This window comes from Jaculus jaculus, chromosome 7, assembly GCF_020740685.1.
Source record: "Jaculus jaculus isolate mJacJac1 chromosome 7, mJacJac1.mat.Y.cur, whole genome shotgun sequence".
In the NCBI taxonomy this organism is placed as follows: domain Eukaryota; kingdom Metazoa; phylum Chordata; class Mammalia; order Rodentia; family Dipodidae; genus Jaculus; species Jaculus jaculus.
In genome coordinates this window covers 36,592,032-36,608,190 of record NC_059108.1, presented here as the reverse complement: position 1 = coordinate 36,608,190, position 16,159 = coordinate 36,592,032, and the positions used below count along the sequence as shown (strand labels likewise).

Genomic DNA, 16,159 nt, shown 5'->3' with positions numbered 1-16,159 from the left:
ATTTCTTGAGGCTTAGTCCAGGTCAGTCAAGTTTTGTGCGAGGTGTAAAGAGCAAAAAGGAGAACAAAGAGAATCAGAGATGTTGCCCAAAGTGAGAGAACCAGGAGTTAGGCCCAGTCCTAGAAGTCCCAAAGCCTGTGCTCAGTCCACTCTCCCTCACATTGCCGGAACTGTGGGACACAGGTGATGAAAGACATAGTCATCATTTTGGGGAGTCTAGAAGATGTCAACTACTAGACAGTGCAAAATCAGTTGCTGGGTAGGACAATGTCAGTGACTGGATAGTACAATTACTAGATAGTACAGTGAATGAAAAAAACAAGTGTGTGAGCCCTGTTTATTTCAGAATTTCCTGTGCTGATCACATAAATGGCAATAGGCAGACCAGCTCAGATATTGCCCCAATTAACTTTCAGGTAAGGTCTGAATTTCCCAGAATTCAAACTTCAGTGTTCAAACACTTTATGTGGCAAGCTACATTTCACTGAGTCATTTGTGTGTACAAATGAACATGTATAGGGCTGGAGAGATGGCTTAGCAGCTAAGGCATTTGCCTGCAAAACCAAAGGACCTCCGTTCGATTCCCCAGGACCCACGTAAGCCAGATGCACAAGGTGGCACATGCATCTGATGTTCGTTTGCGGTGGCTGGAGGCCCTGGCACGCCCATTCTCTCTATCTCTCTCACTGTATCTCTATCTCTTTCTGTCAAATAAATAAATAAAAATATATATTTTAAATGAACATGGATAGATATTCATAGATATGTGCAAGGTGCTGTACTGGGCATGAGGAACCAACAGAGGCGTGTCCTTGAGCTGAAGACTCTCATACGAAAGAGAGAGCTTGTGAACAAATAATCATCATGACAGCTATTATTTATATTACAGAGACTATTTTTAGGTGTGTAAGTGTATAGCATGTACAGTGTGTGTGTGTGTGTGTGTGTGGGTGTTCACGTGCACATGTGTGGGCAGATGCACATTTCCTGTGCGCACATATGGGGGGTCAGGTGTGGATTTTGGGTGTTCTCCTCTGTCAATCTTCCACCTTATTTCCTTGAGACAGTGCGGTGGTTTGATTCAGGCGTCCCCCATAAACTTAGGTGTTCTGAATGCTCAGTTCCTAGCTGATGGAGCTTTGGGAATTAACTTCTCCAGGAGGCAGAGTATTGTTGGGGCGGGCTTCTGGGTGTTATAGCCAGTTTCCCCTTGCCAGTGTTTGGCACACTGTCCTGTTATTTTTGTCCACCTGATGTTGGCCAGGAGGTGATGCCCACCCTCTGTTCATGCCATCATTTCCCCCTGCCATCATGGAGCTTCCCCTCAAGTCTGTAAGCCAAAACAAACCTTTTTCCTACAAGCTGCTCTTGCTCGGGTGATTTCTGCCAGCAACGCGAACCTGACTGCAACAGACTGAGTCTCTCACTGAGCCTGAAGCTTGCTGTTTTTCAGTTATACTGGCTGATCAGCCTGTCTCTGGCCTGCTCAGCTCCAGGGTTTCAGGCGTGCACAGCCACACTCAGCTTTCTACACAGGAACTGAGGATTGAACTTGGGTATTTGTGCTTACACAGGCAGTGCTCTTATCCACTGAGCCATCTCGCCAGCCCTAGGAAACTATCTCTCACTGTTACTTAACTGCAAAGAGAATTCATTATAAAAACATTTATTTGAAAGAAATATGAAGCAAGAAGTACAGATCACTTATAGGCAAGCAAGCAAGCGCCTTTAACCATGGATACATTTTCCCTAGCCCTACAACATGTATTTCCAACAGGACAGCATAACTCCCAGGGGAACACAATGGGTTCTATCTAGGGGGGAAACATTTTCTCTTTACACATAAAACATAGACATTATATATTACATAAACCGATATACAATATACCTATAGTATTAGAAAGACCATGGACAGGTCAGAGGGGAAAATCAGAAAAGAGACCTTGGGGTCATACTTCCCCATTCTTCATTCACATACACTATGCTAACATCATTCCAGCTGCCTTAATTCAAGTTCCATAAAACGAAAATATTTGGCTATGGAGCTCATTCATTCTTCTTCTTTAAAAGTATTTTTAAACTTTTATTTATTTATTTAAGACAGAGAGACAGAAAGAATGGGCACGCCAAGGCCTGCAGCCACTGCAAGTGAACACCCAGATGCACGTGCCACCTGTGCATGTGGCTTACGTGGGTCCTTTGGCTTTGCTGGCAAGCGTCTTAACCACTAAACCATCCCTCTAGCTCTCATTCACTCTTCTTGAATGCTCACAGCAACCAGAAGTTCCAGATTTTCTATATAAAATCCTGGCTCTCATTGCCTCATCGTGTCACTATAAATCTTCCTCTCTCTTACACTAAGAAGTTATGTCTTGAAACCAAATACCACAATTCATCACAGAAATAAGGAGGTGATGGAGAATGCTTGCTTGTATATGATCTTTGTTCAAGTCTGTTCTTCCACACCCACTTCTGCCCCTAAAATACAGTCTTTAGTATGAAAAGTAAAACACATGTTATTTCCCTCTTTGCTCCATTAACCTTTTGTTCCCTGGTCTCCTCACTATGTCTACACAGGAGAACTTTCAGGGTAGACCCTGCCTGAAGTTGTGAGGTAGAGACTACCCTCTGAACTCACAGCCCCTTTTTATTTACCTTCTCCGTCCTCCCTACATTTTCCCTTTCTTTTCTTTTGTGGGGGTGGTATCTTCCCCTATCCTTACTGGTCTATGCTACCCCATTTGAAAAGTGAAAATGATCTGATTTTCATTTTCCACAGAACATCATGCTGCACCAGACAGCTGGCTTTTAAATCCACTGTGTAATAAAAAGCTTTGGCTCATAGTAGAATGTGGTTCCCAGCCGCCTTGGGGCCGCTGCACATTGGTTTCCCAGGGGCATCCAGGCAACTGCGGAGCAGGGTCTTGAGTGACCGTGAGTGCGACAGGAAGAAACTCCTGGGAGACCGTATCAGAGGACAGCTCGCATATGTGTTAGGGAAATGGGCTTATAAGCATTCATAGTGGCAGGAAACCGTACGGAGTATGGGTCACAGGGGGATTGGCTGTGTGAAGGCTGCTGGCTGATACCTTATTACCATATAGGCTTAGGGTGGAGGTACTGGTAACATGGCCACCAGGAAACCGAAACCTGAGTCTCATCAGGACGTCCAGGTACCCAAGGCAGGAGGAGGGAGTGGCCTCTCTCCTGCCAGTCTCAAGGTGAAATTATTGGGGTGTCTAAGCCTGCTGCAACCTCCTGTGGCCCAGGGACTACAACTGTGCCCAACAGTAGAAAAATTTCAACCATCAGAAAGATAGTAGAGATGATACTTGCTTTAGCTATTGGGGTGGAAGAGCAAGGAAAGGACAGGCCAAACAGAAGGATATCATTCTTGGGTCTCATTCCAGGATTGTTCGCTCCCTTCCTTTCCTTTTACCCTCTCCTCCCCTCCCCTAGGCGTTAGAAGTATCTTTGGTTTGCCTGGGAATTACTGGGCATAGCAAAGGCAGAGACTTGTTGTTGCTAAGAGCACATAGTTCTTTTATGTGAGACATATGACTCCCCACCCACCTCGCATTTCATGCAATTGTTCCAACATTTCCAGCACTGGGAACCCAGGGCCCCCATTTCAGGACCACCACTCCACTCTGCATCTTCCCCAGCACCAGCTGGGCTGTTCTCAGCCAGCTATCTGCTTGTCTTGCAATAAGCAATGTACCCGAGCAAAGGAGCCTGTCTGGATCCTGGATGCTGAGTCAACACCATATAATCACATCACCCACAGCCTCCCTCCTTCCTTCTCTTCTTCCCTCCCTCCTCCTCCTCCTCCTCCTCCTCTTCCTCCTCCTCCTTCTTCTTTCTCTCTCTCTCTCTCTCGCTCGCTCGCTCACACACACACACACACACACACACACACACACACTATCACAAATATTTTCTTTAGTTCCCAGCTTTTCAATGGACACTTTCATGTTTTTTCATCAAATATTGACCTTTGTAATCTCTTCATTTCTGTTCCCAGTGGACTTCAGAGGTTCTTATCTGCTCCTCACAAAGCTGAATGGTGAACCGGTGAATGGCAACCATGTGAATGGAAGCAAAAACCAACGGTTTCTGCAGCAGAACCATCTTCTCTAACAGCTCTGAAGCATAAAGGAGGAGGCAGAGGTAGGAGGATCCCTGTGAGTTCGAGGCCAGCCTGAGACTACATAGTAAATTCCAGGTCAGCCTGGGCTAGAGCAGACCTACCTCAAAAAAAAAAAAAAAAAAAATTCAACATTTTCCCCCAAAACAACTTTCCAAGTTTTATCTTTTTTGGTTAAATGCTTTAAAGGAAATTATTCCAGGATGTAGACTGTTAAGTAAAATATGAAAGCAACCTGAAGCAAGAAAATAGGATCAAGCTGACACCTCCAATTTGCATGTGGTACTATGCAATTAGTTTTTGACCTACTTTCACAATTTTTTTTTTAATGTGACATAAAATAAACTGTCCTATCATAACTCTCCCCATTCTTCCTGCAGTCTTAGCGCCTGGCTGGTGGACTTCCAGGAAAAGGACTCAGTTCTTTTTTTTTTTTTAATATTTTTATTTATTTATTTGAGAGCAACAGAGAGAGAAAGACAGAGGGAGAGAGAGAGAATGGGCGCGCCAGAGCTTCCAGCCTCTGCAAACAAACTCCAGATGCATGCGCCCCCTTGTGCATCTGGCTAATGTGGGACCTGGGGAACCGAGCCTCGAACTGGGGTCCTTAGGCTTCACAGGCAAGCGCTTAACTGCTAAGCCATCTCTCCAGCCCAGGACTCAGTTCTTTAAATTTTTTAAAATGTTTTATTTATGTATTTGCAAGCAGAGATCAAAGAGGGATAGACAGGGAGAGGGAGAGAGAGAGAGAGAATGGGCATGCCAGGGCCTCTAGCTACTACAAATGAATTCCAGATGCACGTGCCACTTTGTGCATCTAGCTTTATGAGTGTACTGGGGAATTGAACCCAGTTTGTTAGGTTTTGCAGGCCAGTGCCTTAACCACTGGCCAATCTCTCTAGCCCAAGGGCTCAGTTCTGATCCACTGGTTGAGCTGCTTGTCCTTTCAAAGTACAGCTTCCTCTCCTAGGGCAATATTTTGCATAACAAACATTAAACACCTGTTGTGTGCCTCCCCACTCATAGACCTTTTCAGGATAGCTGAACTAACATCTAAGAATACTGTTGGCCATTTTAAAAGCCACAATGGATGGTTTGTTTTTGAGACAAAGTCTTATGTATCCCAGGCTGGCCTCATACTTGCTGTATTGTCAAGGATGTCCTTGAACTTCTGGTCCTCCTGCTTCTTCTTCCTCTCACCTCGCAAGTGCTGAGATCACAGGTGATTGCCACCGTGCTCTGTTTATTCTGCACTAGGGCTCAAACCAAGGGCTTTGGATATCCTAGGCAAGCAGTCTACCAATGGTGCTATGTCCCCAACCCATTGACTAGCAATCCTTGTTGGTTACAGTCTGTCAGCAGGGAGAACTTCCTGCTGTTGTAGCGGTCTCTGCACCGTCCGGATGTCTGCCCCATCCCTGAGCCTTTGGGGGTCCGACTAACAGATATTTGAATGTCGACCCTAGAGAGAAGCGCATAAAACCTGTGAAAAACAAACCTGGGACTGTTTCCTACAGCCTCATGTGGTGCTGCAAAAGACGTCAGTGGTCTAGCCTGGGTACCTATATAGCTCCTGCAAAGTCAAAGGAACGGAGTGTTCCCAACAGAAACAACCCCCACTTGTCTTATTGTGAGGCAGACATTATTGTAAAGCTCAGTATGTTTATAAACGTACTGACATATTTGGAGAAATAGCCTCATGACTTTGCATCTGTGCTTTCATGTAAAGTTCATTAAATCCATCTATAAACAAGGTCATTCTCAAACTGAATAACTGGATGCCAATTTTTCTCATTTTTGGCAAACAATCACATGGTTTTTGTAAAACTTCCCGCTACTTTTTCATCGAAATATACAACTATACATAGATCGATCACTGGGACAAAACAGAGAAGTCCAACTGTGGTCATTGTCTTGGGTCATTCATAACCGTGCATAAAATTTCTCACACGCTCTTTTCCAAGCTGTATTCTCTGATATTCTTCTCTAACAAGGGTGTTCTAGTCCTAGCTGGAAACCTTTGGTTTCTCTATGGGATCATCCCCATGCTGAGAACGAAGCTGCCAACTTATTACCAGCAGAATGTGCGAAGAGCGATTCCCACCAAGGTGACCTCAGCCAGCTGCATAGCAGACCCCTGTGACACAGTGGCTGGTGACCAAGCTCAGCACCTGCACATGCTGCTGGATGCCCTTGCTTGGTGCTGCTGAAAAGGCCTTGGCTGCCTACAGCAATGGCTGGGTTTCCTTCTGCCATTAAAAAATAAAAAAAGCTCTTACCCTAAAGAGTAGAGGCGGCACTGCTTGTTGCGAATTTGATGAGCTAAGCCAAACCTGTCATCAAGACACACCAGCCAGGGCTTCTTTGTGGGGCTGGAGTCTGTAGCCAGGCTGTCTGCACTCATGTGATCACATGCAATCTGTAAGGATTGGAAATCAATATGAATAATTTAAAATGTTGGGTGATAAATGGCAGGTACACACGTACTGCCCTCCCCATTCTCGAAAACCTTAATAGGAAAATTATGTCCTCCGTGTCTAACTACTCTCCTCCCAAGGGAGCCTCCAGACAGATCGCTATAAAGGGTTCAGAGGAATTTCAATGACAGGGAAAATAAGAAGTAATCTCGCGGAGATGCAGCTCCCTGGAAGGGGATTTCAGAGCTGTCAGAGCCACTTGCTCAGAGAGCTGAGGTGGGAGGGAGGAGGGAGGTCAGGAGTCCTTGAAGACCTGTTAGTCTGAGAGGATGGACGGACGTTGAGAAAGGATGGGGGGGGGGCATCTAGACATGGCTGATAGGACAACATGTCTGTTTTGTTGTTATGTTTTTAACTTTTTTTTATTTTAGAGAGAAAGAGATAGAGAGAGAGAATTGGTGCACCAGGGCCTCAGTTACTGAAATCGAACTCCAGACACTCATGCCACCTAGTGGGCATGCGCGACCTTGCACTTGCTTCACCTTTGTGCATCTGGCTTACGGGGGATCTGGAGAGTCAAACATGGGTCCTTAGACTTCACAGGCAAGCGCCTTACCCGCTAAGCAATCTCTCCAGCCCCTGTTATGTTCTTTCAAGATAGGGTCTCCCTCTAGCCCAGGCTGATCTGGAGCTAGCTCTGTAGTGCCAGGCTGGCTTCACACACTCACTGCAATCCTTCTACCTCTGCCTCCCAAGTGCTGGGACTAAAGACGTCCACTGAAAGCTGTGTGATACAGCCTTGCTCACAACTCACAGAAGGACACTCACAAGGTTGTCTGTGCCTCAGTTCAGGCCGATGAGGTGGAGTCACTGAGCTCCATAAAGTAGCATGTTATCCAGGCTGATCTGGTTCAAGTGTACTTCCTAGGCATTCAATGATAAGACTGGGTTCTTTGTGATAGCTGCCCTAATGAGCCTGCTCCCAGGAAGTGCCCAGGAAAAAAGCTCTTCTCAGCTCACTACTCCTAGCTCATGGGTCAACATTAGATTAAAAAAAAAAAAAAAAAAAAAAAAACCTGAAAGGCATGTGAATCTAAGTCAAACAGAAAGAAGTCCCTAAGGCCAAATGCACTTGAAGCAAATGAACTTACAAGGGATGCTAAACTAACTCAGGTTGGACGTCTGTTGGAATAGAAGAAAGCAAGCTCAGGGGCAAATATTCCCCTTCTGTCCATCAAAATGCTCTGAGTCATCAGGATGTGCCACGATTCAGCAGCAACTCCTGTCACATCTTGGACAACAGACCCTTCCAGACGCAAAGGGTGGGTCGAGGTGGATTGCTTTCATTCACTGGAAAATAGAACTGCAAGTGATTTTAATCCCAGTGCTCAGGATACTGAGGTGGGAGAATCGCCATGAGATTGAGGCTATCCTTGAAGCTATAGAGTGAGTTTCAGGTCAGAACTAGAGTGAAACCCTGCCTCTAAAACTAACAAGAAAGAAAGAAAGAAAGAAAGAGAGAGAGAGAGAGAGAGAGAGAGAGAGAGAGAGAGAGAAAGAAAGAAAGAAAGAAAGAAAGAAAGAAAGAAAGAAAGAAAGAAAGAAAGAAAGAAAGGAACTGCAGGTTGGCCCAATCCTTCTTCTTATTTCCCAAAGCTTTAATCTAAGAATATATCATCCAAGGACTGTACTCAAATTGTGCATCTGCATTTCTTTGTTGTAACCAGGGCAGGTTCGGGAAGACTGTGCTAGCAATATTGATCAGCAGCTCGAACAACTACTGCAGCAAAGATGTCAACCTAGTGTGTCTGCCACTTAGCTCACATAATTCACATTCGATTGTCCAAGGGAGAGACGGGACCTCTGTCTTTGCCTGCCCACCTCCTCTTCCCAGGCTGCTCCGTTGGCCCACCCAGGGCAGGGAAACCGCTCACCTACATCCGCCTATCTACTATTCGGAAGATTTCTGTGTCTTGAAGCTGGGCACCTTGGTTAGCACTCTCCATGCCCAGGCCGCAGCAGAAGGCTGGTTATTGAAGGCAGTTCTGTGAGTTCCTGGGACTTGTCTGGACCTCCTAAGCCCGAGCTGGTGGCTCCAGGGCAGCATCCTGGAGGGCTTTAGCATGAACTGCTCCGACAATTCCTGCTACCTTCATTCTCTGTGGGCCCTTCTCCCTAAGTGTCTCCACATCTCCCTCCTAACGCCAGCAAACCTCAGGCCTATCCCCAAGGGGTAGGGTTGAGGCAGGGTCTGGCTCTAGTCCAGGCTGACCTAGAATTCACTCAGTAGCCCAGGCTGGCCTCAAATTCATGGCAGTGACTCTCCTACCTCAGCTTCCTGAGTGCTGGAATTAAAGGTGTACACCACCACACTTGGCATTTCCATACTGTTGTTTTTGAAACAGGGTCTTAATGTAGCCCAGGCTGGGTTTGAAATCATTAGATAATCAAGCATGACCTTAAACCTCTGATCATGCTTCTATCTTTCAAGTGCTAGCATGATAGGCATGTGCCACCACACCTGTTTATTCTGTGCAGGGGCTCCAACCCAGGGCTTTGTACAGGCTAGGCAAGCACTCTGCCAGCTTGAGTATATCCTAACCCCATGACGTCTATTAAAGTGTGGTCTACCTTCTTCAGAACTATCTGGATTGGAGGCAAACATGAAGTTAATTTTTTTTTTTACAATATTTTGTTTATCTATCTGAGAGACAGACCCAGAGAAAGAGGCATATAGAGATAGTGGGTATGGGAACACCAAGGCCCTCTGCCACTGCAAACAAACTCCAGATGTATGGGGCCACTTTGTACATCTGGCTTTATGTGGGAATCGAACCAGGGCCATCAGGCTTTATAAGCAAGAGCCTTCAACTGGCGAGCCATCTCTTCAGCCCAGGCATGAAGTTAAATGGCGGGTTCCTGAGACCCACTTCAGAGCTACCAAGCCTGAATCTCTGAGATTTTGAACAGGAGTTCCAATAAGCTCCTCAGGCATTCTTAGGCATGTGGTTCAGAGAGTTTCTTGGTTTGTTCATCCCTAATGCCCCAAGGAAAAGACCAAATTAGTTTCACCTGTGCCTTAGCAAGAGGCTATGCCTGGACCAGAGTTCAACTGCAAACAGCAGCCCCTGTAACCCCCTAACAAGGCAGCCAGGTTGGGGCAGGGAGAGCTGGCACCAACAATTAGCCATAGGTCTCCCAAAGGCAGGAACTAAGGACCAAGAGTCCAGGCTGAGGACTGGAGAGATGGCTTAGCAGTTAAGGCGCTTGCCTGTGAAGCCTAAGGACCTAGGTTTGATTCCCCAGGACCCATGTAAGCCATATGCACATGGTGCTGCATGCATCTGGAATTTGTTTGCAGTGGCTGGAGGCCCTGTCATGCCCATTCTCTCCCTCTCTCAAATAAGAAAGGAAGGAAGGGGCCAGGCTGAGAGGTGCTTCTCTTTTGCCAAGGTCATGGTCTCAGGTGTTTTCTATTAAAGATGACGCATCATCTAGTTAAACATTTGTCTTCTTCTAAGATTTCATCTTGCACAGATAAATATCGCACCAGAGAGACATACTTTTTCATTCTCCTTCCTCTTTGAGCTCAAAAGATATGGCATAGGAATTATCTAATTTTAACCATTTATTAACCATGTTATTGACAGACATTAACTTTTGAAACTAACTACAGTTCTCCCATAAAATTCTTCTCTCAAAATTAATTAAATATTGATTTTTTTTCAAACTGTCTGGTTAAGATTTATAGCCAGGGCTTCAATAAACTCTCTTGTAAGCAAAGTAAGTGGGGGCAGCCACTTCAAGTTAAGCTCCGACTCAAGTAATTATGCTCTCTGTCTGCCTTATTCCTCTTCTGATTTTAACATTCTAAAGTGAATTAGGTCTGGACAAAGGAAAATAGACCAAGAGAAAAAATGTTCTGTGAAATGTTTTTATTGATGCATTTAGCCTGAAGGAATATAATTTATTTTCATTTCATTTTGCTTTGTATCCCAATAGCATTTCTGCCAATCCATGAGTAGAATGTGGCCAATGAAGCCCTGAAGTTCGGAGAGTTTTGGCAAGAATCTCTTAACAATTAACTGTAGGTTTATGTTTATATGGTCCTATTAGTTTGAAAAGCTTAAAGGCAGAATTGAATTTTTGTTGTTTTTATCCTAGCTTCTTTCACCCTCACTCTCCGTGTGTGTGTGTGTGTGTGTGTGTGTGTGTGTGTGTGATGTGGTGGAGCAGTAAATATGATAGATGCTATTGTCATAATGTTAGAAAGTTATAGTCGGCATTCCTAGAGCCTGAATCCTTAGGTTATTTTACAAGAGATGGATAGATAATAGATTGACTATGCTGGATAAGCAACAGATAGAAAAACAGAATTTAAAATGCCTTTTCTTGTTCGGAACAGCCCCTGTTACTTAGATGAATTTTGCATTGCAAGGCTTGCTTCCTGGAGGCATATGGTTTGGGGGTTGCCGTGAAAATCTGGCCGTGGAGCCTTCCCTCAGAACCCAGCCCTGTGTTTATGGTTTAACCATTTCCTGTCAGTAGTGGCTGCAGAAGTCTGTCCATGTGATCATGGTCTTATATAAGGAGACAATCACTCTTCCTAATTAAATTGACCCTGCTGTTCTGCGTACTCTCCTCAAATACCCCAATCATGGCACCAACATCATGGCAATGCACAAGTCCAGGAACACCACGCCCATGGCCATCAGTCCAATGCCCTGTGCCTCGATTCCTGGGTTCCTTCGGCCTGGGAGCCCCTCCCTGCCTATGGATCCACTCTTTGTTAGAGGACATATACCTCCCTTGCACTCTAACTATTTACCAGCGGGGAAACAGTTTATTCAGGTTTTGACACCCCAGAGCCTAGCAGAATGCCAGCCACTGAGCAGGTGCCCAACAAAAACCTGCTGCCCTTCAGCTGAGGAGATGGCTCAGCAGTTAAAGGCACGTGCTTGCAAGGCCTGATGGCCTCAGTTCAATTCCCCAGCAGCCATGAAAAACCAGATGCACAAAGGGGTGTGTGCATCCAGAGGTCATTTGCAGTGGCAAGAGGTCCTGGTGTACCCGTCCTCCTCCCTCTCTGCTTGCAAATAAATAAGTAAAGTTATTTTTAAGTGTTTTGTTTATTTTTATTTATTTATTTGAGAGCAACAGACAGAGAGAGAGCAAGAAAGAGAGAGAATGGGCATGCCAGGGTCTCCAGCCACTGCAAACGAACTCCAGATGTATGCATCACCTTGTGCATGCCCTGATGCACGAACAAAATCAGCAGTGAACATGACAATGGTGAAACCTTACTATGTAAGTTGGGGTACAGATTTGAGGGACATCATTGCTTATTATTTTAAAAGCAGCATGGGAGGATGGGGGTGGAACTGACTTCAGCACTCTCTGAAGTTTTGTTATTGCCAAGCCCATAATGACTCACCGCTGCTAAGTAAAAATTTGAGGAAGCAGGGAGTCTAATGGGCTGCAAGTTTTGCAGGCTTTCATCGTCAAGACGACTTTTCAATGAGGCATAAGGCACAAAAGCTATGGAAAAGCTTTGCATTCCGTGCAGAAGGGGGGAAAGCAATGGTTAGTCAAAGATTGTGACAAGAAGCAATGCCACCTCTGATGGTTCTCACCTGTAGCCCTCCTGGTAATTTGGAAGTGGGAACTAAGGTGACAACAACAAATACCCCAAACCCAACAAATCTGCATTTAGCTCTTCCAACACATACACTTCTGTCAAATTCAGCCATCACAACACCTCACAGGCAGTGAGGCATCCTGACCCTTCTTCTTGAGCCCTATGTCTCCGGTAAGAGCGCATTCACTGAATCAAAACAAAAAAGTAACCGGAGGGATTCTATATGCCCTTAGAGAGTCTATGTTCAACTCTTCCTGCATACGGTTATAAGGCATTAATAATGGTATATTAAAATAATTTATAATAAAAATAGATCAAAGTATTTTTAATATAAAATGTCTCAAATGAGAGAAATTACAAAGGAGATCACATGCTACCACTCTTAATGCTTTTAGTGTAATGAAGATACTTTTTTTTTTTGTCTTAAAACAGACCTTATAACAATGCACGACAGGTGTCCTTATACAAACATATGCACTTTTAGGTTAGGTCTGTCTAATGTGAAATTTACATATGAATTTAAGTATGACTACTATTAGCCGGGCGTGGTAGTGCATGCCTTTAATCCCAGTACTCGGGAGGCAGAGGTAGGAGGATTGCCATGAGTTCGAGGCCACCCTGAGACTACAGAGTGAATTACAGGTCAGCTATGAGCTAGAGCGAGACCCTACCTTGGAAAACAAAACAAAAACAACAGAAAAAAAAAAAAAGACTGCTATTGATAAAGTAGAAAAAGTTGGTTAAAATACCTGGAATTATCAGTATGCACAACAAATATGGCAATATTTTCTTCTCTAGTGTGGACTCCAGCCTTTTGCCAAATAATAGCAAAGATACCTGTGGTTTAAATGATGGTCACTGGCATGGGTGGAATGAAGGATTTGTTTATAATAAAAAAGTTAGGAAGAAGCATAACTTTATTTTAGTATTAGTTGCTGAAACTAAGCAGTAGGTGTCTTGGAATCTAGAGTCAGAAAAAAGGATCAAAACACAGGGAGGGCTTGGGCTGGAAAGATGGCTTAGTGGTTAAAGTACTTGCCAGCAAAGCCAAAGGACCCAAGTTCAATTCCCCAGGACCCAGGTAGCCCATGCTTCTGGAGTTCATTTGCAGTGGCTAAGGGCCCTGGCGTGCCCATTCTCTCTCTCTCTCTCAAACAAATAAAATAAAATTTTAAAAATTAGAAAAAAATAGGACTTGACCTGGATAAAATAGCTTCTGATTACAAAACCTAGTGAGGTCTGCAACTTAAAAAAAAAATTATTTATGATTTGTTTGCAAGGAGAGAGGGAGAGAGAATGGGCACATTAGGGTCTCCAGTCACTGCAAACAAACTCTAGATTCATGTGCCATTTCATGCACCTGGCTTTACATGGGTACTGGGGAATCGAACCCTGGTCGTTAGGCTTTGCAGGCAAATGCCTTAACTACTGAGCCATCTCTCTAGCCCTGAAACTTTTATCTCATTCCTTCTGGAGGATCCAGTGAGTTTGGAGGAAACTCAGAGCATGCCATCTCAAAATGTGCCAAAGTGGTAAAACGATCATTTCAAGGTGAAACCACTTCAAGAACAATAAGTTCAGAGGAGCAATTTTTTGGCCTTTCTTTTCTTTTTTTTTAAAAAAAATTTGTATTTGTTTATTTATTTGAGAGTGACAGACACAGAGAGAAAGACAGATAGAGGGAGAGAGAGAGAATGGGCGCGCCAGGGCTTCCAGCCTCTGCAAACGAACTCCAGACGCATGCGCCCCCTTGTGCATCTGGCTAACGTGGGACCTGGGGAACCGAGCCTCGAACCGGGGTCCTTAGGCTTCACAGGCAAGCGCTTAACCGCTAAGCCATCTCTCCAGCCCTGGCCTTTCTTTTCTTCTTTGCAAGCCATGAAGATTCTTTTGGGTGAAGTGTCCTTCCCATGCCAAGACCCCTAGGTAGCCGGGGAATGGTAATTAGAGCTATTACGAAACTGAACAAATAAACTCTAAAGTAACACTACCCCCTAACTCTTAAAGCCTCCTGCCCCCAACACGCGTACCATATATCACTCAGCAATAAATCTAGAACTTACTGCCCTGCTCTACAGGTCCACTGGTCCTAGTGTGAAAGCACCGTGCTTTGACTGTTTCTTTGGACTTCATTCTTAGTGAAGCTCTCCACGCACTTGGCAGTTTCATGAAAGTTGGAGCTCCTATATCAAATGGGGCCCTAAATCCAGCCAAAAGCGCATGTGAGAACTAAGGTGGGGGTGGGGTGGGTGGAAAGACCCTTTCTCCTACAGCTTCAGAACCAAACCTTTAGTGTTTGCACTTATCAAGTTGCAAATAATTATCCATCGATGTATCCTGCCATCCCAGCTTGTTTGCTAACTCTGAGGAAAGAGCCTGCGTCCAGTGCTAACCACGCCTCCTGGCATAAACGTGGTCAGCAACACTTGGGTAATTACATCCCTATCCTCCTTTTTGTACAGTGCAAGCTCACAGAACGGAGAGGGACCTCAGGGACAATCTGATCCAGTCTCTTCCTTCACAGGGTCAGAACAGGGAGAGCCACAGGAACAATGTAAACTGTGCGGCGTCACCACATCAGGCGACACCCCATCCTAGGAGGCTGTGCTATTGTTTCTAGACTTATTTCTTCCTCTCAGCCATAGCTCATTAGAAAGATGCAAGAGGGGTGTGAAACCATCTTTGCATGCCTCAGGACCATCTTCTAAGGAGAGATCCCTTAATGTACGACACAGAACGTTAGCCTAAAATACAGGTTTAATGGGATTCGGAAACTTGCACTTAGTAAATTCATTTTGGAGGGTGCAGTCCATAGTTTTCAAAAAAATGAATTGATATTTTTTTTAAAAAATATTTTCTTTATTTACCCGAGAGATAAAGACAGAGAGAATGGCTTATTGTCACTAAGAAAGAACACCAGAAGCATATGCTACTTTGTGCATCTGGCTTTATGTGGGTAGTGGGGTATTGAACCTGGGCCATCAAGCTTCCCAAGCAAGTGCCTTTCACCACTGAGCCATCTCTTCAGCCCCTAATTTAGAAATTTTAAACCTTTCCTTTCCCTCTAGGCCTTTAAGAGCTTTTTAAAGGCCATAATGAAAAGATCTAGCCTCCTATCTTTCATGAAAGCTAAACCGTAAAATTAAAATTTCAGTATTTAATTAAGCCTGCATAAGTCCGCCAAATTCTTACAGAAGAAAAATAACATGAGATTATGTAAAGCACAGGGACTGATTTATCATTCCATCATCGATGATTAACTCTACAAGCTTTTATTTCGTTTGGCTGACAAGTATCAAAATTTCTATGATTGACTGCATCATGCAAACAGTAGGATTTTTACCTCCAAATGAGCTTCCTAAGGGTCTAGAAAGGAGTCAGACATGGTGGTGCATACCGGTAATTCCAGCAAGCCCTATCTGGAGTTTATTTGCCGTGGCTAGAGACCCTGCACACCTATAGTCTTTCCCTCTGCCTTTCTCTGTCTGTATCTCTCTGCTTGCAAATAAGTAAATAAAATACAAAAGATGGGGCTGGAGAGATGGCTTAGCGGTTAAGCGCTTGCCTGTGAAGCCTAAGGACCCCAGTTCGAGGCTCGGTTCCCCAGGTCCCACGTTAGCCAGATGCACAAGGGGGCGCACGCGTCTGGAATTCATTTGCAGAGGCTGGAAGCCCTGGCGCACCCATTCTCTCTCTCCCTCTATCTGTCTTTCTCTCTGTGTCTGTCGCTCTCAAATAAATAATAAAAAAATTTTTAAAAATACAAAAGATGTTTAAGGATCCAGGACCCTACCTTGCCACTCCTGCCCCAACAGGGAGTTTTCAGGGTGAGCCCATGTTCAGTTCCCAGGCACCCAGATCTCTGATTCACTGCCACCCCTCAGGTCAGGGCTAAGTGCCCCCACAGCCTCAATCTCCTCTTCTGCCTGCCTTTTCCCCAGGACCAGGCAAGATGAG

General features: G+C 44.8%; 1 protein-coding gene across 1 annotated transcript in view; it reads right to left on the bottom strand.

The window, feature by feature from the left end:
- Mettl24 (methyltransferase like 24) overlaps positions 1 to 16,159 on the bottom strand; it is a 161,886-nt gene that overhangs the window by 85,015 nt on the left and 60,712 nt on the right. Inside the window, exon 3 of the mRNA XM_004660674.3 lies at positions 6,427 to 6,566. Within this exon, the coding sequence (XP_004660731.3) occupies positions 6,427 to 6,566 (140 nt within the window). The remainder of the gene's footprint in view (positions 1 to 6,426; positions 6,567 to 16,159) is intronic.